Genomic DNA, 27,999 nt, shown 5'->3' on the forward strand with positions numbered 1-27,999 from the left:
ATATCGATATATTGATAGAATTTTCGTGATACAACCATGATATATGGACGATATACTAACAAAAAAAAAAATGATCATTTTAGCGGGCTGAAAATTAGGTCATTTTCATTCATTTATAGCTTTTGGCTAAAATGGTTCTTCAATAAATCTCAATTGCATGAGAGAAAAGTGTTGCATGTAGATCACTTCTAGAGAGAATGACATCTTGTTTCCTGTCTTACGAGCAAATAAGAAAAAAAAATCCTAATTGATGCCATTTTTATTTCGTTTCTCTTACCAAGTGACTGAACTACAAAAACTGTATATGAACCCGTGATAGACAAGTTTTTCTTGTATGGCCTGATTCTTTTGTATGTAAAGAATAAAAAGATACCAAAGTTGTTGAAACGGAATAAAGATGTGTGCATTTATACTTGACGAACCAAATTCTAGTTCTAAGCTGTAATCAATCTTGTCCGTTGTAGTTGCTATACAATGAGGATCCCTCAAACACACCAAATTCAAGGGAGAATATGTTACGAGAAAAATCAGTACCTCATAAAAACTTTAGAATATATACACAAATGAAACTGGTTACAAACTTTTAATTGAGAATAAAACTTGAGAGACAATAACTTTACGATAAAGGAGAACTAAATTGCGGTTTATCTACTATGGGAAGTGAACTCAACACTCTCTATTCACCTTTTGCATTCCTCTCTTCTTTCCTAGTCATTGGATTGCATAACATGAAAATCAAGGGACCAGAAGGTAAAAATGAGTGCGGAAATCACTTTTCTGTGTACAATTTATGGTCGGTTTATAGTTCTTCTAGTTCTGTTTTCGATTAAAAGTTTACAACGGGTTCTAGCAAAATGAAGTGAGTTTTAACTCTAGTTGAAGAAAGAAAAAGATTGACTCACTTGAGAGTGATGGAAGCAGGCAAAACAATGCATGTAAGTTATGTAACAGGCCCTCCCATGGTTGCACAGTCGTGCTTGCACCGCTGAACTCATAAGCTACCCAAATATTTGGTATGAATAATTGCACCTACAAAGGCAATGAAAACAAGCCCTAAAATTCCCAACACAATTCTCTTCTTGTCTAAAGCCAGAGGCCTTGCTGAGGGAAAGAGAGGAGGCTGCCTTTGACGTATCATAATCCTAACGCATTACCCCACCCTTCCTCACCACTTGGACTAACTCCAATGGCTTTGATGGAACGTTACTTTAGTTTCTCGGTTTTATATCAAAATGAATTAAAACTCATACGTGAAAATCAGAAACAAAAACATAATCTCAGATTTGTTTCTATTTTCTCGTTTGTTTCTTTGTTTTAACATCTATGAAGCATAGGCAATCACAAAGAAACAAATTCGTAAACATCCACGGATTTGCAAACTCAGTAAAACACTATTAGCATTCAACATTCATAAATGGTGAAAAGTTAAAAACTACCATTGAAGTTGCTTCCTGTGTTTACATTCATGATACAAGTAATTACCACCTAATTACCCAACAACTTACAACGAAACTTCAGTGGAGCAAAAACTCCCCCCTTCGACGAGCAGGACTATTAACGCTACCGGAGATTTTACGATACAACAGAGGATATCAAAAAGTATCTAGCTATGTCTCAGTTGCCAAAGGGCAGTCAGCGTATAACTTCAGTTCAAAATTGTACCGTAGGTACTATGCATCGCATCTCCTCTGAATTGTACCTTAGGTACAGTGCACTGCATCACATTGCCCCGAGCAAATTCAGAATGTAAGCTTTCTTTTTCCATTTTCTTTCTCCTGCAGCAACATCAAAATGGGCAGTCTTGTTGGAGAAAAAGATAAGCTCCAGCCGAAACCAGTAGAATGAACGTTGCCATGAGTAAATGCTTAAGGCTTAGCACTCCTGCATCTATTCTCCTCACGGTCGCGAACTCAGATGTAGAATCAGTACGTTCCACTCTAGTCTCACGACTCTCACCAACAGATGCATTGTTCTGAGTCCTATCCAGCTGAAAAGTACAAATACAGAAGCCATTTTACTACTGCAGAAGGTACGAAGAGAAATAGTTTTGTTTTTTTGGTCAATATAAAAATGAGAACACTGAATATGAAGTTACACTGCTTCGCGAAAAATAAAAGCATTCCTGAAGCATGAGAAGTATAACATTGAAAAGCTTAATTTAAAAAACAAAAATAACACTGAAATATTAACAAAACAAGGAAGGCAACAGTTTAAGAAGTCAAACAGGGTTCATCACAGTACCGACCTTAGAATTGCTAGCAGACTCATCTTCTTCCTTAGTTTCTCTTGTACCAGTAGCCATTTCATGCTTCGAATCTTTACAACTTTCTCTTTCATCATTCCCGATGACCACAGAACGAGAATTGTTTGTTTGCAACTTCAGCTTTAAAGTTTTATTCTCCATCGCTAAAGAAGAGATCTGCACATTCAATCACCAGCAGCTACGGTGAACATTTCTAGAGTTGGAAAAACACACTACCCGCCTTTTCACCTAAATACTAATAAGTGAACAAAGGAAAAAAGAAGTTGTCCAAGTCATGTGAGAGAAACAACCAAAAGAGAGTTTCCCACTTCATAGTCAAAAACCAACCTTGAACTTGAAGAATTGATCAAATATAGGAAAGGTGAATACCTGCTTATGAAGGCGCTCTCTCTCAAAAGCAAGTTGCATCAATAAATTTGTAAGAACTTTGGACCGAAGACCAATATCAGCCGCAGTAGCTATTCTTACTTCCTCGGCTTGATGTAAAGATGCCTCCAAGCATTCCAATCTACCCCTCAGAAAGCTTATTTCCTCATTTAGATCTGCATTGGACTCTGATAAAATTATACACTTGTCTTCCGTTAAGTCAGCCCGATTTTCAGCTTTTAAAACCTTCTGCTTTAGATCCTCAATCACACTGTCCATGTCAGTGATTGTAGAATACAACATGTTCTGTTTCTCCTGGCTAGCTTCAGCAGATGCCACTGCATGCTGTAACTGGATATTAGATTCCCGTAACTTTCTCTCAAGTGAATCCACCATATCCAAGGGACTGCCAGCGCTTTTAAGAAGTCCGAGCTCTTCATTAAGTTCCGTATTAGTCTCTGTTAATAATTTGCTTTTGGCTTCTGCATTCTTGGCCCTAGCTTCAGCTTTTGATACATTATCTTTCAGATCAGCAATAACATTTTCCAATTCACTGACTTCAACATTATGCTGCTCCTCAAGTGCACTGACCTTTTCCCTCACAGTGAAGGCCTCGGAACTAGCAATAATTAACTTATCTTCAGCTTCCTTCAAGCTGTCTTTTAAGCCGGCTGTCTGTTCTAGAAGGAAGCTACTTAGTTTTGCGTTGCTGCTTTCAAGCTTCCGCAATGTGTTTTCTTTGGCTTCAGCCTGACCGTTGAGTTTTGATCTCAGCTCAGCTTCTCGCTGAGCTGAACCATTTAAATTAAACTGGAGAACCTGAAGTCTACCCAACAGCTCTTTTGAAATACCCATCAGGACCTCAGATGCATTATCTGCCTGCAACCACCTACCCAAAGCATCTGCCGCTTCCTCCTCCATGCAATATGCTTCTTGCTCCGAAGAGTGCACCCTCAGTTTCAGATCTTCTTCAATTTGTTTTGATTTGGTCAGTTTCTTTTCAAGATCCATCTCTCTTGCCAAAGCCTTCTCTAGCATCCTCAGAATATGTCTTTGCTGTTCAACAGATTGCATTTTTATCTTTACATTCGTGCTCGAAACTTTGTCATCCTCTAAACCAACCACTTCTTCGTTATCATTCCCTGTCAATACACTATGCATTAGAATGCAAAAGAAAATAAACAGTTATACTCTAGAATATTTCACCACTTCAAAGACTTGTGTGCGCACCAAAGTGGTTATAAAACCTGCCTGGCGTATGCCATAAATTTCGGGCAACTCCATCACTCATAAACAAAATAAGAATGAGAAAAGCATGGTCCTGACAATAAAATCAAGAACCGAATTAAGGCTTGTAGCTTACGATTTTGTTCTCCGTCAAAACATGGAAATGCCCTCTGGAGATTCAAGGATTCCATCCTAATTTCATAGGCCTGATCTTGCAACTGCTTCAATGATTGTTCAGAGTCGCACAGCTTTTCTTCAATCACCGCGACAGTTTCTCCCAAGTACGTGTATGAAGATAGTATCCCCTGGGCACTGGTGATCTCTGTTTGAAGTATAGCCATGAGTTTATCCAATTCACTCAACTCTGAGTCTAAAATTCCAGATAAGTGACTGAGTTCCAGAGCCTTCTCAAGATAATAAGCTGATGTCTGCTCTTCCTCAGAAGCAAAGGCTTCAAACTCGCTCTCCCTGGTTGCCACATGCATCATAAGAACATTTAGATTAACTAACTTCTCAGATGCACATGCTAGATCTAGTTCCACTCGGGTCAGAACCTCGCCAAGATGTCTTAATTCTCCAATAACCGCACCATCAGATGAGACACTTCCGAGATTGCAAGCTATACTCGATTCCACTTCCAGGTCATCAATATTAACATCATTGACAGATACACTCGCTTCATGACCAGCACCATAATCCATTTTAAGACCGCACTTGTTTACGTGATTCTGAAACCTGAATATCAACAGGTACAAAGAATGAAAAAGGCAGCTCTGTACGTAAATATGTACAAGTTGTCACCCATGGGGAAGTTCAAGTTCAAATAAAACTGCTTAACTTTGCAAATAAATCTGTTGGGGTAAACATTACTAACTTATCTCCGATAACAAGACAACCAACACAACGGAATGGAGAGTATCACGTTAACAAACACGATCCCCTCAGTAGCAAAAACAGTTAATAACATATGAACCTAAAAAGAAAAGAAAATCGTGCGAGGAAAAAAACTCTAATTAAGTTCACACGGTGGAATGAATAAGGTAAACCTCCATACTTAACATTGCTACTAACAATTTGTTCAAAATAAAAAATAAAAAAATACTTTGTTATTAACACATTATATAAGGAAGCTCTGTCCTTAATTATAGCCTCCATATTCAACTCCGATATTTGATATTGATTCAAAAGTGAGACTCTTTACACTCTCTGTCGTCTCACAGTTTAACATCAATTTCCGTGCCAACCTTATAAAACACTACGAGGCACGGTAATTGATGTTAAACTGTGAGACGACTTAGAGTCCACGAAAAGTTCACTTTTGAAAGAGTCCCTTAGCGTTTCTCTTGATTGTATTTTACATAAACAAAAGTCTAAATTTGAACTACGCAGGAAAGGAATTGTCCTTAAATTCCAAAATCAAGAATTTAATTACCCATTTGAAATCCCAAATCAAGAAATTTAAAACAAATCGAAACACACGAAGCAACTACAGTAATCACATTTCAGTCACCGTTTTGGTAGAAAAATAAATAAATTAAAAAATCATAAATTTTTTTATTGTACTTCTTCAGATTCTGGAATGCTTAGCAAACAGATTCAGAAACACCAGTTTCATCCTCGTGGTCGACGGATTCGATCCGACGGTGGAAAAAAAGCGTTTATAAGATCAAAAGCAAGTTCGTACCTTTGGAAAAACTGGGTGTGAGATTCTGTTGGAGCTCGCAGAGGCACACAACACAGACAGAAAACGATGGAACGAAGAGAGAAAGGAAGCAAAACTGCTTCCTTTGGGTTGGCATGACACGTGTTGCGCGCTTGGGATTTTGGGCTGCATTTGGGTCGGCGGGTGTGGACATTTTTTAAATGGGCTTCAATTTGTGATTTGAGCCCAAAAATCTACAACAAATGATGTTGAAACGGCCCAAAACCCTTTTTGCTTTACCTTTTGATGAAAGAAACCAACTTTCTAAAAACAAAACTTAAATCGGCCCTAAATATGCGTTTGATACAATAATTATCTGACGGTCATGTATAATTCATGTGAATATAATTAAATTAGAAGATTAAATATAACATTTGAGGTAATAGTTGTATTAAATACATGTAAGTATTTTTTCACTCAATTATTTTATTTCTCCTGTTTTATGTTTCATAGACATAGTGTGTGTGTGTGTGTGATTGCTAATACTTTAAAGCTCGTTTAGAAGTGCTTTTAAAATAATTAAAATCATTTTTAGAAGAAATATTTTTCGTTTCAAAGCACTTGAAGTGTTTCATGTAAGAAAAACCAATTATGTACTTCCTGTAAGAAGCGCCAGTTTTGTACTTCTTACATGAAACACTTCAAGTGTTTTCCAAATTTTGTTTGTATTTTTACCAAAAATTTGTAGAAAAGTATATTCACTAAAAGTACTTTAAACCATTTTAAAAGTAGTTTTAAACAAATTCTTTAATACTTTTGTAATACTTATAAAAATATCGGTGGTAATAAAAAAAAAAATCTGACAAACCATAAATTAAAAGCGAGAACCAAACAACAAAGAAGTTAAAAGTGCAACAGTGTAAATTTGTGCACCACTACTTTATAAAGTAAACAACTATAATCATTGAGTCACCGCGTCCAACTGAATGGACCTCTTTCATCATGAATACGGTAGGCCGTCCTTTTATAATAATTGTAGCAGTTGGATAAAAATCTAACGGTCCATTAACATTGGTCAGGAGAATCCCGACCAATTGAAGAGGATCCAAATCCTTTGATAAAATATTGGGGTGAAGGGTCTCACTATCTAAAATATATGAGATTCTTGTGTAGGACGGCTGCATAAAACTGTCATTTCTTAATAGACGAAACTAGCGTAAATTTGAGTAAAATTCATATAATAAGAACATTATATTTTTATGAGATTAATCGGACATAACACGTAATCAGACACATTAACATGTGATCCATATTGGTCTTAAGAGGCCACTTAACATTATTTAAATTGGTAATTGGTTAGTAATCTTGCACCAAACGAGTAGATTTAATAATGTGGCTTTGTCCCCAATCGGATTTAGCTTTTAAATCTCTCACTAATCATAGATTAGCTGACGTAAGAAGAAGAGTTAAGGAGGAACTGCTTAAAGATTCCTTGTAGGTACAGCACCACCAATTTTACACGTGGTGCAACCACCACCTCATGTTTATATTATATATCTTAATCACCTTTGGTCTTCTTTTTTAATGTAATCTTACTAGGATGGGAAAGGAGCCCTTTCTGATCATTTCCACCAAGTTTATCAAGGCACACAATTTGAACTTTTGAAATTTGATCAAACGGTTAAAGTTATTACAATTTAAAGTGGGCCTCTGTTTGTAACCATCGAATCAAGTTTTAAAGGCCTGAATTATGTGCCTTGGTGGACTTGATGGAAAGGATCCGAAAGGGATCCTTTTCCTTACTAGGATGATTATGTAATGTTAGGTAAAAGAGGGGTTTAAAGGGACAAACCTGGTTTAGGGTGGTCGTAGAAGAGGTGTTTAACGGTACAAATTTGGTTTAGCGCAACTTTTGATCTTAGAGTCATAATTTGGTCCATAGAACCATTATGGCGGCGATACGGTGAGACGAATTATACAAAACATTTCACGATAACGTACGATGAATTTTGGGTGTTTGAAGTCATTTAAAGGGTCAAAACTACAATTTATTAATAATTGGGGTAATTTTCGTAGTTTGCCGGTTTGTTTTCCTCTGTCATTTGGTGAGCAAGCCCATATGAACTTTCTGAGACCCTGTATTCATCGACCTTTCATTCAATAAATTTAGTAAAAACATAGTTTATCTCGCCATTTATAGCATTCCAAAAGTCTTTTTTAAAGTTTGAACGTTGGTGATTTTCGATATGTCAGAAATTTAGAAATATTGGATGAGACTGTTTGATTAAAGCAACTCTCATATTATACATAACTATTGTGAGGTTAGAAGAAATCAAATACAAAATTTATAATATTTTTATGAGAAATGTCTTACGAATATTATTCGACTATGTATCAATTTTTGGCCCACTCAATGAGAAATTCCAAAATTGAATTGACGTTCATAATTACGTTAGAGAACGCCACATATTAAACTAATGCAGTTTTCAATCAATTCGACCTTTACACCTTGGATGACATCAACTCTAATCTTTTTATAATTTGTGGCATACATTTGCTGCAATATTTACTTACAGTATTAAAAATAAGTAGAAATAGCTGCAATTAAAAATAAAATGAGAAAAAATCGATTAAGAATGATTGAACATGTGGACTGAAGACTTATAAATTTTTCGGTTATAAGATGCAACTTTGAAACATAGGGCAAGGGCAAAAAATGTAGAGAAAGAACTAAAAATATTTTGAAAGAGACTTTTAAAAAGGGAATTGTTATTGGCACTCCAAAAATCTCATTCTACACTCCAAACTTTCTATATTTTGAAAGAAAAATACACTTGTGAGGAGTGTAGAATGAGATTTTTGGAATACCAATAATATTTCCCTTTAAAAAAATATATGAAGCAATGGAAGACTTTGCGCAAAATCGAAAAAAACGTTCTACAATTCTTTAAGCCGACACACTTAATGAGATAAACTTATTTGTTGTCATTATTGTAAGCATAATAACAGGTTCAGAGTATAATAAAGGTAAAAAATTTGATTTGTATAATATTAAATATAATCCAAAGTTAGTTGGGTTTGTTACCATGAAAACCATAGAAATTTGAGAAAGCAACATTTTTCTTCTTTTTTTTTTTTTTTTTTTTGTTTGGTACCATGGAAAGTTTCAAAGTGATGCAAGTTGCAACAACCATAAAAATCTTATATGAACATTTTAATGATATTTAAATTTCGCAGACTTGAATTAAAACCAAATTGACTAAAACGATTATTTTTTTTTTCTATGCATTTAAGTTCAAATTTTCTTCAATGTAATTTAGATTAATCTCAAATAAACTTCGTGATCCGTAATCCGGTTCAAACAAGGTGGAATTATTCATACATTTATTTTTACTTTTTATATACCTTCTTAATTTTTAACCGCCGAATCAAAAGAATTAAAAAAAATAATATAAGAATTAACGAGAATCTATAAGGAGTAAAAAATCTGTGTGAATAAACAAAGCTCCTCATTTGACGTAGACAATAGCGGACGCCTTTACTTCTACTCTATAAAGTCCGTAAATTTCACACCAAAATCCCCCAATTCACAATTTTGTGGAATTCTGTGGATTAGGGTTTCATCATCATCTCACCAATCCACAATAATTCCACAAAAAAGTTAAAAATCCCCAAATAAATTATTAAATTGCAGTTTTGTCTCCACCTCCGTTATTGTATTTCAATATCAGAAACTTTATAATTTGCGTGTGCCCTTCTCTTTCCTTCCGTTTCCTTTCAATTGGGCTATAAAAGACGGAAGCTTCACCTGAAAAATTCAGTCACGTTTCTTTTTGATTACTGGTTCTGTTCAGTTATCGACTTTTGAATTCTGGGTTTTCATTGGTTTTTGGGTTAGCTTATCTTCGAAAGGTTATTGGGTCTTTGAATTCTGGGTTTTCATTGGTTTTGGTTTTTGGGAGAGCTGGGTTTTCTCAAATTTGCATATTGGGAAATTGGGTTTTGGTTTTTCTCCCCTTGTTCATATTAAAAATCCCGCTAAAGATTGTAAAAATTCCACCTTCAGCTACTTGGATTTTCAATTAAATTCTGATACTTTAGGGTAAATTTGGGTACTTTTACTCCTGGGATTTGATTTTCCTTTGAATTTGGTATCATTTGCAAAAGATTAGCCTTTTTACTTTCAGAAAGATTTGGTATTGGTGATTTTTTTGCTGTTTTGTCTGAAGATCTTACTCTTTAGCTTGAGTTTTCTGAAAGATAAAAAAAAAAGAGTACTGGTTGGGTGGTTGAGCTGCTTTCTGGATTTCCCATAAGCTTCAAACCTTTGTTTTGGAAGATCTGTTTTTGAGATATAAAAAATATGACAATTGGAAGTCTTCCTCCAAAGAAGGAGAAGAAGTCAAGAAAGCACAAAGGAGTGATTGATGAGAATGCTCCTTTGTTGCCAAAAAAGCAAGTGGAAGATGCAGGGTTTGATGAGTTCAATGGAGCTTCCTTTACTGGGGCAGTGTTTAATTTATCCACCACCATTGTTGGTGCTGGGATCATGGCTCTGCCTGCCACCATGAAAGTGTTAGGCCTTGTCCTTGGGATCTCCATGATCATCTTCATGGCGTTCTTGACCGAGGCATCGATCGAACTGATACTTAGGTTCAGCAGGGCAGGGAAGTCTGCTTCTTATGGAGGTCTTATGGGAGATGCCTTTGGAAAATATGGAAAGATTTTGTTGCAGGTATCGGTTTTAGTCAACAACCTCGGCGTGCTCATTGTCTACATGATTATCATTGGTATGACTATATCTCTATCTATAGTATCGAATTGTTTTTACGAATTGTTGTAAATCCATCTTTTCGGTATCTCTAGTAAAGTTTTTTGTTAATCTAGTTTGTCGTAGGGATTGATATGTAAAATGTCTTGATTTGTCTAACAATCTTTGTGCTGCTTGTGTGAAGGTGATGTGCTTTCTGGAACATCTTCGAGTGGGGTTCACCACGCTGGTGTACTTGAGGGATGGTTTGGAGTACACTGGTGGACTGCGCGATTCATTGTTCTTCTTGTCACTACACTTGGCATATTTGCTCCATTGGCATGCTTTAAGCGAATTGGTGAGACAGGATTCTTTGTATTTGAAGAAATTATTTGGTGCACCGCTATTAGTTTCATTTCCATGTGTTTGTGATTTGAATTCTAGCCTGATAGCGTCATTTGCTTTGATTACTTTTATACAATGTTAGGAGGATCAGCATACATTTTTGATATGCTAATTAATATTACATTATAGTTCATGAGTTTTTTCACTGATTGGGTAAAGTAAAAGATGTTTAGCGTATTTTTAACATGCCTTCGCTTCCCATACACATTTATGATATTCCTTATCTTAAACCTGTTCGAGAATAATTGTGTAGCTTTTATATCAAGTTGTTGGTGGAGCGGTGATTTAATTAATAAGTTTTCCAAATTTTTGTTGAATTTGAGCCTATTATTTGTTAAAAAGTTATTCATTTTTCTAACTGGAATGGAATTTCTTGGTGATGTTAATAGCCCTGATATGGTTGCAGATTCATTGAGCTTCTCATCTGCCCTATCAGTTGCACTAGCAGTTGTATTTCTTGTTATTACCGTTGGAATTACGGTTGTCAAGTTGATCAATGGAAGCATTGCAATGCCCAGATTGCTACCTGATGTTATTGACGTCTCGTCATTCTTCAATCTCTTCACCGTAGTCCCCGTTCTTGTCACTGCATACATCTGTCACTACAATGGTATGAAAACTGTTTGCTTACATAGAGTTCATTTTCCCAGACCCGGACCCTGTTCCTGCTATAAGAATAAGGAATTTCAGGTGGATTAGTATATTTGTGCTCTGCAGTTCCTTTCCTTTAATTTTTTTTCCGTTAAACTGAATTATCATTTAGAAACATAAAAGTGATTCGAAATTAACATTTTTGACAAAGTTTACTGCAAGACTAATATTTGAATATGGGAGATCTGATATTTGATATGCTTTTCACCTTTTCTGCAGTCCACAGCATCCACAACGAGCTTGAAGATTCTACGCAGATAAGAGGGGTTGTACAAACCTCGCTTGCTTTATGTTCATCTGTTTACATAATGACAAGCCTTTTTGGGTTCCTCCTATTTGGGGACGGAACTCTTGACGATGTGCTTGCCAACTTCGACACGAACCTTGGCATTCCTTACAGTTCTGTGCTCAATGATGCGGTGCGTGTCAGCTATGCTGCTCACCTTATGCTTGTGTTTCCCATTGTCTTCTTTCCATTGAGGCTCAACTTGGATGGCCTCCTCTTTCCCTCTGCAAGGCCGATGGTTCTGGATAATATGAGATTTGCACTAGTCACCATTGGGCTCATAAGTATTATCTTCTTGGGTGCAAACTTTATACCCAGCATCTGGGATGCTTTCCAGTTCACTGGGGCAACTGCTGCTGTTTGCCTCGGGTTCATTTTCCCGGCTGCAATTACTCTCAAGTGAGTTTTTGACTTGATCACAAGAACTATCTATTAATTCACGTTTCTATTTACTCTTGTAACCATTTTTTTTTTTTCATTTTTCAATTAGGTAGCATAAAACTTTGAGTCTTCGCATCTGAATTGGAATCGATACTCATCTCTTTCTCCTCTATGTAACATTGATTTTTGTCTTTTGGTATTTCAGGGATCGACACAACATAGCAACAAAGAAGGACAAAGTCTTGAGTGTTTTCATGATTTTCCTTGCTGTGTTCTCAAACGCGGTGGCCATATACAGCGATGCCTATGCCTTGTTCAAGAACGCATCAAAGCGTGAGTGATTCTTGGAGGCCCTCCTGACTTTAGTGAAGACATCAACGGGCTGAATCTGTACTAGAAAACCAGGGTTTTCTGAGAGGGTTCAGTTGGAAAATAAAGGAAGACTCTGCACATGTAAAATATGTTAGTTTGCTAGTGCAAGAAGCGGGCAATGGAATTCGTTGCCCGCCACACTTGTGGTGTTGTATTACATTGTTGTTGAACTCGAACTCTTTTTCGTACTAGAACCAAGTGAGGTGTGAGAAATGCAAATGTGTCTTTTCGATTTCGGTCTAATGTTCCTAAACCCTAAGCCTTTCTTACGACCCAAGATTTGTTCAAACCTGGAAAGCAAAAATGGTTTGGTTGTTTAGATCCTTTTGCAGCAAGTTATTGCCCAAATTTGGCTCATGTCAGGGAGGAACAATCACAAAGAGCTGAACCCTCTGTGTATTCTGGTCTCAGACGGTCTAATACTGGTCTCAACAGTTCTTCCATCTAACGGCTGAAAATGTATGATCTGATGATGCACAATCTAGCGAACAACTACTGAGACTTTATATTTTAAAGACGTTGATCGGTTAATCTTCATTTGGATCGAACGATCAACGGCTTATAAAGTCCGGCCAATGTAGTAAGTTAACAAACTAGCATGACATGGATGACGAGAAATTCCTAGTGGTAGTGCCAATTTTTTCTCTCTTTGTTCCCACCTTTCAGCACATTTTACTGGTCAGGTTTATAGGATAGAAAGAAACTGGTGGTTAGAAAAGAGAGATTTTTCAGTGTACTAGAAATACGGGAGGGTACATCACATGTAATAATACAATTGGTGGGACACTTGAACAAAAAAACTTTCCACCACTTAGTATAATAATATGTGGCTTACGTGTTCCAGAAAATCTCTCGTTAGAAAGGGGAAGGAAACATGTGATCCCTTCTATGCTCCCTATTTTTATGTGTAACGGTATTTTTGGATGGTGTGAATTGTTCATTATAACATCTGGATGAATGCACATATCTCACTTCTTAACGTATCTTTACCGCATATGAGATGCAAGTATTATCACCGAAGATTTATATTTAGTCTTACTATGTGAAGCAACTGAGATATTGAATACGTAGATGCCCCAGGGAAATCCTCTATTAAAACCGATCCTGTCCTTAACTAGGAGGTAAAGTAGATTGTTGACACTTTAAAAACCTACAAGCAAGAGTGCAGCTTTGCTCACGGGGAATTGGATCCCATCCGGATCCACTGTGTGAGGATCCTAAGAATCCTTACATCTTAATCATTCATTGTGTATCGTGCGACCATCATTTGAGTTTTTTATTTAAAATTAAACACAAATAGCATCTGACGAAAACTGACCGCATGATGTACGATGAACGGCCAGAATGTCGAGATCCCTAGGATCTCCACAAAGTTAATCCGGAGAGGACCCTCTGCCCTCCTCTAAAGGGAAGGTGAGGATCACCTAAATTCGCACCGTGGCGCATGCTCAACGTCAGCGAAGTAGCAAGGAAGAACTACAAGATTTAGGTCGACGGAGACTGAGCTCGATGTCATGGTCATGGCAGCAGCCACAAACATCAGGGTACTAAAGTGAGAATTACCCTATTTTTAGATATAAATTCAGAAATGGAACAACACTTGGTTAGACCACGCGGATTGCACTGAAGAACGATACATAGGTCGCCAAGATCAAATTCAAGGCCTCTAAAGGCGTCAAACTGTACAAAGTATTACACTATTAGCTTCACAAACTACTACCCTATTTACAATCATCATCATTATCATCCTCATACACTAATATGCATCAAATATATAACCGACCACTCTTAGCGCGGTAACATCTCTCCACATAGTCTTGGTGCGACTCCTAAGGGAATCGGATAGATAGTTGAACCTCTACAATGCGGGAAGGGACTACCCCCTCTACTGTGTAACGAAGTCGTTGAAAAAAACAGAGAGAGAACATACAGGTTATATGGAAGCTAGGGTTACCCAATGCTGGTCACAAAAGGTACCAGCCTTTTGTAATCTCTTCTCTTCCCCAGCGCATAGCAGTCAAGAACCCGCCCGAGGATGAGCCTTGTGTTTTGCAAAGCCACTTCTCTAGGTGAGACTCCAGATTCTGTTGCGCTCCCGTGTGCTGGTGTTGAACCTGTTGCAAATGGAGATGTCATACCATACTGTAGGGGCCCACTGCGAGCCTTAAATGAGGTCTGAGGAGCTAGCATTTTGTCATCACCACTGCCAATCCCGTTTTCAAACGACCCAGGTTCGTGAGGATGAGAACCTGGCACTGAGCTACAGCTTTGCAGAAGAGCTTCTAAGACGCTCAATGCCTCCCAGCAGAGTGTGCTCTCTACCAACTGGGACACAATCGCATACATGTGTGGACTTTGGGCAGCATCCATGGGAGTGTGCTGGAGCAATGCCTTAAGCATGAGCAGTATCACACGCTGATACTCAACCGGCCCTTTCTCCAGTAGTCGTAGTAAGTGCCCAAAAGCCAAAGCTGAGTGCTTTGGGAACCACTCATTGCATAAGAGTGGCGAGACACAAGCAAGGAGATTGTTGATGCTTTTGATCTCACCACGTGAGTAAACCATAAATACAGTAGCCAACTCATCTAATGATTTTGCTCTACACCAAATAGAGATGTTGGCCGCAACAGAGCAAGCCTTCTGGAACTGCTGTTGTAGTGGCGAAGCAGGCCCCAACACCGGATCCTTGCTAAGCTGCAGGCAGAGCCAGGGAAGTAAGCCTGTGATGTGCATCAAGAGTCTTGTCTCAGCATCTCCAAATATAGAGTCACATGAGTGCACTGTGATCCGTGAGAGAACTTCAATAGAAACGCCGTGACTAACAGTTGACATGAGTCCTTTAAGAACAAGAGGCTGCACACCTTCAAATGTCGGCAGATTTCCACCAGAAGGAGGCTGCTCATAGCCACTCCTGGTTTCCATTCGCTGGAAGTCCCCAAGTTCATTATTGGTATCCAACTCATCCCGAGGCATGCTCGAACGAAGAACATTTTCTGTTGTTCTGTCTCGGAATGATAAACGGTCAATCACACGTGAGAAGAGTTCAAGCACTTGACAGTAGACGTGAACAAAATCTGTGTGCATCATAGCTACACACCCCCAAAAGAGTTGGGGGTATAGTATCACCTTCTCTGGTTCCATGTTCTCCACCATCACTTGCAATGTCAATAGGATTTCCATAATGAATCCCAAAACTGGAGGTACTGGATTTCCTAGGCACCTATGAAGGCACCGGAGGAGCAACACACATGTATCGCTTGTTACACTAGGCCGCAATGCACGGTAAATCTGATGTGACCGGCAGGCTAGGTGTCTCGATGTGCACTCCATGGCCCATTTCAGTGCCTCAGCTCCCCAGGTCTCACGAAGATCTCCTTGGAAGAAGATAGCATCCACCATGCTCTGAACTAGTGCAGACAACAATGCTGCACTTGGAAGCTCAGATCTCACGACTGTGGGGTCCTCATTTTCCCACATCATGCTTCCTCGTTTTGATTGAACATACTTGATCAGGCTCACAACCTGCTGCTTGTTCTCTCCATCACTATTTTCAACCTCATACAGTTCCAAGTGTCGTCCTGCAAGAGAATATAGTAGATTAACGAGCAGATGTTGGCAGTGTTCCAGCACAATGTCTTCCGAACTATCCATCGAAACAAATGTAACATGAAAGAGAAGAGGCAAGTGCTCGCGAAAATCTTCATCATTTTCATATGCAATTTCTGCCAGTAGGATCAGTGCTATATCTGCATGTGTCAGTGAATGCTGCTGGTGGCCCTGCAAGGCCGACTGAAGTTCTTTAGCACTAATCCCATGCATGGAAACCCCAGAGTGCAACCCGTCTTCACCCGAGTTTGGAGTATCAATATGATAGTCACCACTGTCCCGAGAAACATGGCGACTCCGCAAGCTTCCTGTCGAACTTCTGACCCCCATTAAAGGCCCCGACATATTAACCAGTGCTGGAAGGAGCTGACCTGATCGGCCTGCATTTGCAGGAACAATGTTCAACTCGGGAGGCATTGGACCTATTGGGCCAGAGACACTTCGGCCTGTCACACCTGCTGTTCGCCAGCTCAGGCTCCCACTTGCATTCCTTAATGGACCATCAAAGGAACCCCGGACAAGTAACGGTGACATGTGCGGCTGGACGTCCACAAGTGATGCAATTTGGGGAACTGCAGGCCCTTGAGAGAATTCTAGCACAAAATTTCCATTAGCATCAACCTTATTTGCAATCGGCCCAATTGGATCTATGCTATCCTCCAGCATGCGCTGAGCTAACTGGTAAACCAGGTGGTCAATTGTACGCTGAGGACAAACCCGTGCTAAGTACAAACTTACTCGCTTTGCAACAGAGAAATATGTAGCAAAAGCACCGCTTATTTCTGCAGATGCATTTGAATCACAGTCCTCTATCCCTTTCGTGATCAAGAAATCTAAAACAGGACTAATGTTCCTGGGTTTGCTAGCAATTGTACTCCAAAGTTTCTCAATTTCATCAGGAAAGTGGTCACCATGCCGCCATGTCACGTAGTAAAGACTTTTTAGTAGTCTTTCACTCCAACCCGAGTCCTTAAGTTTCCAGAAATTTAAATTCTCAATCCAAGGAGCCATGCATGTTAAGACCTGATGCTGTGCAATTATATCAACAGCATCAAGTTGCCTCTGCATAATCTCCTCGCATAGAAGCTGACTCAACTCAGGATGATCTTTGGCAAGTTTACACGAGAGCTTGTATTGAAACTGTTGGTAGGAATCAGGAAGGTTACCCACAACGGCAGCCCGATAATTCCCTGAGCTCTCAATGCCATCCTCAGCCCACTCACGAAGAGAAAGTGTCTCAAGCATCTGAAGGGCATCATCCCGGATTTGTCTTGATGGATCTACAACCTTATAGAGAATTAGACTCAGAAGTCTCTGGATTTCACATTTTGGTATCTCTTGGCGCATGTAGACCTCAGCCAGCACACTGAAGTAACCATCAGCTATAGCAGCATCGGAGTAATAGCACTGCAACGAAGTATAAAATTTGTTCTTAGTTTTTTAATAAAAATGAAATCCTTAATTTTGAGATGTTAACATAAGTTCACAATAAAACAGAGACAATACAGCATACCAACCTAGAAATCTAGTAAATTATGCAATGCAACTGAAGACCAGTGAGAAGGAGGGCGAAGATTCTCATAGAAGGAGCTATACCCCAACAGACTCAATCTAGCATAGGTTAATCAGCCTTCAGGGGTGCAGTACATTCTACATATCATATAGTAGGGGCACTGTCCCTCTGGCTCTTTTTATTTGAATAAAATATAATGATATCAGTGTTCTAAAAAGCCCCGCCTAGGGCCTTTTTAGGCAGTTGTCCACTGCCACGATTAAATCCCAAGGTGTTTGAAAAATTAAGAAAGGGTGCCTAGATCTGCCTAGGTGCCCGTCTAGTCCGCCTAGACCTGCCTACAGTGCCTAGGTCGCGACTCTCCCATAGACAGAAAATAAATAACTTCCAATTTGCATATTATTTTTTCAATAAATTGTAAGAGACCTGTTGCATAATTGGATACACTCTCAGTATATGCTTGTTCCCATTGTTTTCAATATGTTTTAGTACTTTATAATTTATATGTCATTCTATTTTGCAGTTTATGTATCCAAAATAATTCTGTATTTTTTAAGTATAAGTAGACATTTATTCATATGTTATATAATAAACTTAATTAAAATAAAATAAAAAACAACCTATGCCCTGCCTAGACGCTTAGGTGCTAGGCCCCAGCCTGCCAACGGACTAGTGGCTTTTAGAACCTTGAATGATATAGGAACAGAATAAGCAAAGGAGACTTGAGTACCTGATCAATACAAGCAGGAAACAGGTCCAAATTTGTTTGTAATAAATTCTTCAAAGCCAGTTTTGCTAAAGAAACACGATGATGACCACCCCTATGCCTATCACGACCACCAGTCCCACGACCTCCTTCTCCTGTGTACTTCGAGTATGATGGAGTTCTTGGGTCAGCTGGTGAGTACCCAAATGGAGCCCTAGGTGCTGGCTCAATGAACAAACTGTTTATCCAAGATATAACCCTGCCACTCATCTTCCTTGCATTATCATCAAAGCAAGGCCCGTATAAGAGTGAAGCCATAGCATTCATGGAGGCCCACTGGATGGCCTCAACCTGTTCACTAAGTTCTTTGTCAAATGATATTTTGTCCACAGAATCTTTTGACCGGGCATTCTGAGAAGACTTATAACGTTCCACCTCACGTCGATAATCACTAACACCTTCTTGGCCCCATGAACTGCCCGTGTCGTCACACCAGGAGAGAAGAAGATCAAACAGTCGCTTTCTAGTTCTGACATCAAATTTCTCTGATTTTGACTCAACAAATTCAGGGGCTAGTGACCTTAGAACTGATGCAAGTGCAAAGCGGAGAGGCTGCATATCTTGGAAGTTTTCAGCAGGTGCTGTCAAGATCTGTTTGGTTGTTTCATCAATGAACTTCAGATAGTGCAGACGGAAAACCGGTTTACGGGCCAGCATGCCAGGCCAAACATTCTCAGCAACAGTACGAAATATATTTGCAATATGGATACGCAGCTCCTCCCGGCGAGCTTTTTGAGTCTGTAGATTATGTTTAGTCAGATACACTGATAATCAATATCTAACTAATGAAGAACTTAACTAACTGTTGAAGCCAAAAAAAAAAAAGGATATTAGTTTTTAGCTTTTTCATATAATCAGTTTGACGAAACATTTTGCTAATATGAAACAACTCAAAACTGAAAGCTATACAGACAAGAAATCAATTGGAAAATGGATTAAATGATCTGCTGCTGCCAATGTAATTAATACAAATCTGAGTTGTCGTTAAGTACTGCACAAAATTATAATATTTCCAATTTGTACACAGAGCATGAGATAGTAAATATTTTCATTTTGATGAAATAAAGGGAATTATATTAATTTTTAGAAAAAGGATATAATCATATGTTCCAAAAACACCAGAGTAATATAACCAAAACAGTTATAGACCACACAAATGATTGGCATGCTAGATCAATACCAAGTAACAAAATAATAAGTTTTGGTTACCACTTTTGAAGTTGGCAACATGAATTTTCCCCTTATGTTAAAGTACAGCAAATCGATACTCTCGAGTACCAAACAATACAGTACATTGGAAATGTCAAAATGTTCAGTCTTCAAATTTTAGCCTTGATTAAAAGAAATTTGAGGAGTTTATACAGCACCTTCCACTTTGGTTTTGTCTCTGTCTCTGACGAAACCTCATCAATGAAAGATGCAAGTTCAGTAAACATGATTTCACATGCTTCCAGATGCGAGCGGCCAAGAGTCATTGTTGCTGCATGCTAAATTTAGAAAGGACGAATTTAGTCTACCCAGTTGAAGAGAATCAACAAGCATGGAATAATTAATCAAAGAAAAGAGATATGCTTTCTAGTTAAAGCAAACCCTTACAGAGGCAAAAGACCTCAAACTAGTAGCAACAAAACAATAGGATCCAATTGTACGGGCATTAGAACTGACCCCCCCACCACAAATTTGTTGTAATGACAAGAAAACAAGGACGAGGTACAATAGACATGATTTGTAACCATGAAAAAATCTTCTTATATCCATATATCAATTTACACATAACAAAATACTGAAATTAAACAATCATCTAGCAAGTACTTACTATATGTGTCTCAGATCCCGATTTAAGAGACGGAAAAATTAGATGGTAAAGATCTTTGGTTGCAACTATACTACCAGCTTCTCTATTATTTGGTGGACATGAACATACAAACATAGCATACATGACCCACTGATCCAGTTTGCTGTCTGCGTCTTGTGACTGATGAGCCTTCCCACCCAACTCAACAGGTGTGATATGAGCCAGACGTTGCACAACCTCTGCCCTGCAAATTAAGAATGTGTTATGACAATCGTGAAATTCGGGTTGACCAGGAAATCCTGATAATTATAAAGTGTTTCAAAGACGTATAAGATAACTAAACGTAAACAGGAATATACTTACTTTGCTTCATGGACAGATCTTGGGCAAAGTTCAGCAGCGTATTTGACAAGCTCACTAAGACAACGAGCCCACCTGTTCTTATCAGGGCTCTCAAATATTATAGACTGAAGTGTCACGTCAGGCGGGATAGCATCAGATTCTCGTCTCAAATCAAATGGACGCCCAGAATCCCAATAGCAGCTCTGGACGATGTCATCCTGAAACATTAGAAAAAAGATTCATGAATGAAACTCAATAAGATGCACATTTGCAACATTGCAACTCAAATGGAAAACGGGACAGGGAGAACAAATGAAGATACGGTTAAAGATAGGAAGATAACTCACCCCATGCTCTTCCAACACATCAATAATAAATATTGGTTCAGGTTCATATTTCAAACTATGATCAGGCTGCGCACATATTGTAAGGTACCGTATATCATTCCTTAAAGCACGTACACACCGCAATAACTCCAGTGCAGTGTGTCTAATCTGGCTGTCAACAGAACTAAGGAAGATAAGACCGACTGCATCTATCTCTGATGCACGAAACTCAATCAATTCTCCTGCTATATGGAAAGAAGGTTTCTTAAATCCGTCATTTCGCCCTACGCGTTTTGCATCTTGAGAATCACATTCCAGTCTATCATCAATTAAACATACTCTCCAAAAACGCATGAGTTCCAACAAACGGCCTAACGACGTTTGAATGAGAAGTGGGAATTCATCAGGAAGTCGTAGGATGAAGTTGGCCATCCCTCTCATCACTGCAAAGCGACGATGGGGAAGGTATCTCACGATCCGGTTCAGTACCTGCACTGCTTCCTCGCGAACACCAGGATCAATGCTTATCCCATGTTGAGGTATTATTTCAGTGATTTTATCACTTCGTCCCACCTCTTCTATTAGATACGGTATGCATTTCAGCACAGAACGGAATAGATATCCTTGAGACTTTTCCTTGGTTACAGAATCTGGAAAGCATAAAATTTATTTAGTGTTGTCATTGCAGCAACATCAGCACAAAGTTCAGCAGTGTGCGCAGATAATGATTACATTATACTTTAGCTAATATTCCATAACTGCAATAAAAACATTTAGTATCTTAGCAAAATGAGAATGGCAGGCAGGAATGCTGATAAAAAGTCTGCACAACAGTAAAACTACTGGTTGGCCTAGTAAGGTAGAGAAAACTTCAATGGTTTGCTGTGTGCAGTGACATGTAGAGAGAGAGAGAGAGAGAGAGAGAGAGAGAATCAATTGTGTATTTGACAAGCTCACTAAGACAGTGAGCCCAACACAACACGGATTATAAACAACATATAAAACTGACAGCATTGAAATTTAATTAGCATATCAATGCAAAAATGAAAAGAGAAACCTACTATATTATATGTAAATAAAAATTCGATTCCTTCACTATTGTCAGTGCTTAGTATTAGTAAAGAAAATACCTATGGTGGTCTTTGAAGACGTCAAAAGAGCCTGACTATAGGTTCTATGGCAAGACCTCAAAATTGACTCGATTGCAGCCTTCACTTTTGGAATATAATGGCCAATATCATGACCTGTTGTATGTAAGAAAACTTAAATGAGGATCAGTTGAAAACTTCAGCTACTAGAATATGATTACAAGCATATGACTGAACCTTTGAATATGTCCAAGCCGACATGCGGACTTGAAGGTGACATTACAATGGCGAGCAAAGCACGGAGACCAATAACCTTTCCTTCACTAGGACTATCTTGTTTCAGTAGTTCCAGTATCATATGGTTCATGGCAAAATCAAGGTTATGTTCTGCTATAGTCACACAGAACTCCACAAGTTTATCATGTTGGACATCCTGAGTAAGCATTCCTTTCTTCAGAACCGTTAAGAGTTGTGAGGTTACACTGTCTAAGTAATCCCATGTACGATTATGTGACTGGCCTGATGCGTGGACGCTCAAGTAAAACCTCAAAACTCGATGAAGACAGTCCAAAGCCATGAAACGATGGGTCTTGTCCTGAATGAATAAAGTACATAATGTCATACAACTTACGCATGAAATGGAAAGCTACGAGGATATGGCCCCCACCCCTCAAAAATGAACATGATAAGAAAACATGATTGGATCTGGAAAATACAACCAATTAACCAAATACACGCTTTATTGTCCCCTACACCATTTGTTTCTTGAACTTACTCTGAGAAGCTTGTAGAGTTGATCCATGTGAGGGCTTAAGTTGTGGATGAAAAATGTATCATCACCAAGACAGAGAAGAAGAGTTACCAAAGGGTAACCAACCTGACAAAAGTTGTTTACATAAAATTAAAATGAAAACCACAAACATGCAAGGGGGGGATGTAATAGACAGCACTAGCTTTACAAAACATGCATATTTAACAATAATGGCAAAGGGGGAAAAGAGTAACGGTTGACCTGACCCCATAACTGGAAATAAAAACATCAAACATCAAACACCAACCACACCATCTAAAAGCAATCATTTAAGCCAAACTTCATCAGAAAAACTACAGCTACAAAAAAAAAAAAAAAAAATGGAGGACCCTTTTAGAGGAGTACTTGTAATTCTAGAATATAATCAAGTGAAACTCCAAATACCAAATGATGCCTCTGTAAAAGTGGGCACGTGAACTTATCATGAACAAACTGCCCCACTAGCGCCGACAAGTAAATCAACTTCAAGATGAGATATTCATAATACAATTCCAGGATTACCATGATAGTCTGTATAGCCATATAAACTATTAATCGCTGTATATGGTATCAAATTCTTTTTCTGTTTCTTTTTTGAATTCTATACCAAAATCAAATGGAGGCTACAGTAAAGTGCAAAGGGGTAGCTTTCTCCATGAAAAGTGAAAGCACTATGAATGTTATTTTGCACATTTTAGATATTGGAAAACCGAAATCAGAAACAGATAAAAAAGAGGTAAAAGAGCAAGGTCCACTTACAGCAATATGTTTGCTCTGTTTTTCCATCCAATGCATGAGCTGTCCTCTTATCCGCCCAACAGCTTCATGCCAGAGTGTGAGTGCAGGATCTACACCTAAAGGTGGCCACTGGCTTTTTCCACCATCTGCCAAAGGTGCTAGGATATTTGAAAGCATATTGCATAGAGCATGATGGAGCTCACTTTTGCGTTTATGTGGTGCACGATTGAGAGGGTTTGCTTTTGCCACAAAGGAAGCAGATGCATTCAGTCCACCCTCAGTTTTTACCTGACAATTACTTTAGTTATAGAGTAGTCCAAATATCATTTTTCCTATATGACTGCTACTATCCACATACCCCAAGTTTCAAGTAGCGCATTCCATTAATGATACTGAGTGTTTCACTTCGCGCAACACTAGTGTCAACTCGACGAATACTGAGTTCCATGAAAAAGCGCTCAGTGACCGAGCTAAACCTGAACACCATAATCAGTATATAACATTAAGTAAACTTGTAGTTAATCATATTGGATAGGTAAATGTAAATAAGATGCCAGATTGCCTAAAATTGGTCAGAACGTAGATTATCAAATAATACTGAACAAGTTAATATACACCCAACCTCACAAATGACAGATGATAAAATTAAAGAAAACTATATTAAATTTGATAGAAAATGCTAGTGCATTACCTATCTACTACCTATGCAGCCTAAATCAAATATACCACAAAACAAGAGTATTAAAAGATACAAAATCATCAAAATAACAGATTTCAAATCCAATTTAATAATGAAGAAAATTTTAAAATCATTTTACAATTCTCTTCTTTGTCTTCTTTCTTTTCCTTTACGAGTGAGAGGGGGAAGGGGGTGAGGGAGTTTGTTGATATTCAGTCACCTGATGCGAGACAAGGCACCCAAGAGCTGAGCAACTAAGTCCAGAAGAAGTCCTCGCAGATCAACCAATGAAGGATATTCAACCTGACTAACAACCCTGCAATAACAATATAGTGAATTGCAACCCAAAAAATAAAGCTTCTAATGTGGTTTACTTGTATAAACATTTCAGATATGTGTTTACGTCTCTTCGAATTGGAGTTGTTTACCGAATTGGAGTTAGTTTCTCAATTGGAGTAGGATTTCTACCTAGATTCCAATTAGGATTAATAATCCTTATTGAAGAAGACCTTTATTATGTCTATATAAAGGGCCTATTGTACTAGTTTTGATTTGGAGGGAGCAAAACAATAAATTGTATACCACTCAAGGGATTAGAGTGAGAGAATATTGTAAAGTGTGTGCGAGAGAAAAGAAAAGAGATAGTGTATTTCTTGTTCTTGTTCTTTCAGGTTTTTCGTCAAGTCCTAGTTCTAGAGATTTGGCAAGATTATTGGTTGTACTCGTTATTGCCGAACCACGTAAATTCTTGGTGTTATTTATCTTGGTTATTTGTTTTTGATTTCCGGAGTTTGTTCTATTTTTCCCATTCTTAAACGCGATATTCTCAACAAGTGGTATTGGAGCCAGGTTTGGCTGATATCCGTTTAGAATGGAGGGTGCAACCCGCTTTAATTGGGTTACGTGGAAATCAAGAGGAGGACATGCTTTACTGAAGGTGTTAAGAGCAAGCTAGCAAGTATGTCTAATGCTGATTGGAGCAAGATGAAGATAAACGTTGTTTTTTTGGCAAAGAAGTCTATAATTGCCTTTGCCAATGACGATGGTAGTTCTGATCAGGGGGAGCCTGGTCAAAAGAAGTTTGGTCAGGTGAATTTTGGTCAAAAGATGTTCGATCACATGGAGTCTGGTCATGGGTATTGCAATCAGAGGGAGCCTGGTCAAGAGAAGTCTAATCAAGAGGGTCTTGGTTAATGAGTAGTTCAATCAGGGGGAGCTTGGTTATGGGTAATTCAATCAAGGGGAGTCTGGTCATGAAATGTTTGATCAATGGGAATTTGGTCAAGAGGAGCAATCCTATTTTTTGGTATACCTTCCTCATGGTCTAGAGGGGGAGATTGTTAGGTTTTTCCAGCCCATGATAAGTTGTCCTAAGTCTATAAGGAATTATAGTCTTAGAGGATTAAATTGTTTTCCCAATTGGAGTTGTTTACCCAATTGGAGTTAGTTTCTCAATTGGAATAGGATTTATACCCAGATTCCAATTAGGATTAATAATCCTTATTGAAGAAGACCTTTATTATGTCTATATAAAGGGGCTATTATACTAGTTTTCAATTGGAGGGAGCAAAACAATAAATTGTATACCACTCAAGGGATTAGAGTGAGAGAATATTGTAAAGTGTGTGCGAGAGAAAAGAAAAGAGATAGTGTATTTCTTGTTCTTGTTCTTTCAGGGTTTTTGTCAAGTCCTAGTTCTAGAGATTTGGCAAAGATTGTTGGTTGTACTCATTATTGATACCATGGACATAGGCACATATTGCCGAACCACGTAAATTCTTGGTGTTATTTATCTTGGTTATTTGTTTTCGATTTCCGGAGTTTGTTCTATTTTTCCCATTCTTAAATGCGACATTCTCAACAAATACGGCTGTAGGGAATTTCAGCTCTCTGACTCAGATCACTAGTAAATAGCTATAGCAGTGTCCTGTCCTAAAATCGTACCATCCCAAAGGCATCATTCTTGATTAAATTCTATGCTAAAACTCTCACAACTAAAATAAAGAACAACCAGTACTATCCAGTTAATCAGTCACCTTTCATTTTCATAGCCAGGGTATAAGGTTAAATGCTTTGATCCAAACAACATCCTGGTACTCAAATTTTATTATAACTTTTGTATCATAAGTCAGAACCAACAAAGAACTGAGGCAAACTTCAAAAAGATCTGCATCCTTTTCTCTTTCCTGATTAGGAGAAAAAAAAATCCAGAACAAATACTCCATGCATATAGCAAATTTATGGTAAAGGTATGACAAATACAAGAGAAATGGGAAAAGCATCCGCACGATGAAGCATATAACAGACACAAAAATTAAGCCACGACATAAATCCAAGAAGTTCCAACAACCAACTATAGCTTTACCTGTCAGCATTGATCAGCCAGTCAAACACAAAATTTTCAAGCCCAGACCAAAGATTTTCTGCATAAAAAACAAAGCTTGTGTTATTTCACTGAATAATACAACTTTGCAAGCCTCAAGGTAAAATAAAATACCAATGAAATGAACTACCTGTAAGTCCCTCTTGTGGACAACACTCAACAAAGCGAATACATGCTGAGCAAAAAATGCACTCCACCGCAAGCTGAGCTTCGGTAAACATAGCATGAAAGTTATAACTAATGAAGCAGACTGTCCAATCATAAATACATGACGAAAATAATGGAAAAGGTCATAAACTTTGATATTGTAATTTCTATACTACGCAAACTGATCTCCATACAAACCTTTCTTTGGAATGTAGATGCGTCATTTGCACCTTTTGGTGATTCACTGAAACAGAAGATTTCCATGTTAAAAGAAACGGCTAGGCCAAAAACAATGAATAACTCGGATCAACAAAAATGCTTTGACATATTGTAGCTGTACCCATGCCATTATAAACAAGATGTTAGGATAAAGGCATCGAATCCAGAACAACTGAGGAGAACAAAGAATAACACATCTGCGGAAAAGGAAGAAACCCACCCTTCTCTCCATTTTAGAAGAGCTTCTAAAAGAGGTATTGGCGTATGCCGCGCTACCATAGCTAATGAATCCAGCACTTGCTCATAAGCAGGGTCAGATGGTCGGAGATATTGCCCATCCTGTAAGTTCCTCACATAACAAAAAGAGAAGGAAAAAAAATTCAATCGTAAGATGAATGCCAACCCATCATAGCAATACAAACATTCACTAAACTACAAAGGCATTAACTCATCGGGTGAAAGATATCGACAATGTCCAGCAACAAATGGCAATGTCTGTACCAGTTCTACATAAATAGAGGACCTTCGAAGGCATTAGGAGCCTAAGACAAAACCTTGCAACTACTTTTAACTTCTTCATCATGGTTAATTACTCTTTCCTCAACTAACGTTTGGAAATCATGTTTAGGAAGATTACAAAGCAACAAATGACCGCCCTAAGTAACTCTACCAAGTTCCTCGAGCCGAATACGAAATTACACTAAAGCTAAAGCATGCTAGAAACAATGGAATCAAATATGAAGTGAAAGTATAAAATCAAGTAGACCAAATATCTTTATCGACGACGAAAGATTGCTAATTTCACACACAGAGCCACATAGATACGCATACTGAGAGCTCAAAAACCTAAATTCAATCAAACGTGTGAAAATTTGCAGAATTTCAACTGGATTCAAATCAGTAAACGGACCTGAGCTTGGGCAGTCTCAATACGACGCCGTGCGAGAGGAAGAAACCGCTGGAGCAAGGCGTCGACGATAAGCTTCGCGGCGCTTCCCGCCTTCATTTTTCACTCTACGACTCCTTTGTCTCCGCTGCCAACTCAGCTCTGACCCCACTCCGCCGGCATTCGCTCCCCCGCCCAATTCGAACCCTAAGAGCGGCAGAAGTTGGGAAATTGGGAGCGGAATTTGGGGATTTTGGTAGCGTGATTTTGGAGCGAAGGAAAACGAGATCGTTTGATCGGAAAAACTGTACGGACAAGAACGAGCAAAAGAAATAAACTTTTCCAAATAACACTCTTTTTTATTGTGCTCCCAATAGT

The 27,999-nt window shown here is 38.4% G+C and overlaps 3 protein-coding genes across 6 annotated transcripts; 1 reads left to right on the forward strand and 2 right to left on the reverse strand.

The window, feature by feature from the left end:
* Positions 1–1,415: 1,415 nt before the first annotated feature.
* LOC137739702 (WPP domain-interacting tail-anchored protein 1) lies at positions 1,416–5,639 on the reverse strand. 4 transcript variants are annotated; one of them, XM_068479378.2, is made up of 5 exons: positions 5,541–5,639; positions 3,993–4,591; positions 2,633–3,771; positions 2,246–2,419; positions 1,416–1,987 (listed from the first exon to the last, which is right to left on the reverse strand). In XM_068479378.2, exons 2-5 carry the CDS (start codon positions 4,555–4,557, stop codon positions 1,787–1,789), a joined length of 2,079 nt encoding a protein of 692 aa, XP_068335479.2. In that variant the 5' UTR covers positions 4,558–4,591; positions 5,541–5,639; the 3' UTR covers positions 1,416–1,786. The 4 variants fall into 4 exon arrangements, with proteins under 4 accessions (XP_068335479.2, XP_068335477.2, XP_068335480.2 ...); XM_068479376.2 differs by having other exon boundaries at positions 3,993–4,829; positions 5,541–5,603; XM_068479379.2 differs by lacking the exon at positions 5,541–5,639 and adding an exon at positions 4,731–5,057.
* Positions 5,640–9,004: 3,365 nt separating this feature from the next.
* Positions 9,005–12,575, forward strand: LOC137738921 (amino acid transporter AVT6A). Its single transcript, XM_068478389.2, has 5 exons — positions 9,005–10,288; positions 10,454–10,606; positions 11,060–11,263; positions 11,524–11,989; positions 12,177–12,575. The coding sequence occupies exons 1-5, from the start codon at positions 9,862–9,864 to the stop codon at positions 12,310–12,312; spliced, it is 1,386 nt and encodes a 461-aa protein (XP_068334490.2). The 5' UTR covers positions 9,005–9,861; the 3' UTR covers positions 12,313–12,575.
* A 1,386-nt stretch (positions 12,576–13,961) lies between these two features.
* Positions 13,962–27,960, reverse strand: LOC137738961 (uncharacterized). The gene is made up of 17 exons (XM_068478430.2): positions 27,646–27,960; positions 26,956–27,074; positions 26,715–26,760; positions 26,500–26,572; positions 26,352–26,409; positions 24,207–24,302; positions 23,666–23,783; positions 23,329–23,595; positions 22,555–22,656; positions 22,017–22,374; positions 21,822–21,935; positions 20,713–21,341; positions 20,387–20,583; positions 20,045–20,267; positions 19,596–19,715; positions 18,193–18,966; positions 13,962–17,356 (listed from the first exon to the last, which is right to left on the reverse strand). The coding sequence occupies exons 1-17, from the start codon at positions 27,739–27,741 to the stop codon at positions 14,294–14,296; spliced, it is 6,453 nt and encodes a 2,150-aa protein (XP_068334531.2). The 5' UTR covers positions 27,742–27,960; the 3' UTR covers positions 13,962–14,293.
* Between the last annotated feature and the right edge of the window lie 39 nt (positions 27,961–27,999).

Source organism: Pyrus communis, chromosome 9 (genome assembly GCF_041283825.1).
Source record: "Pyrus communis isolate YQ-2024b chromosome 9, ASM4128382v1, whole genome shotgun sequence".
Lineage (NCBI taxonomy): Eukaryota > Viridiplantae > Streptophyta > Magnoliopsida > Rosales > Rosaceae > Pyrus > Pyrus communis.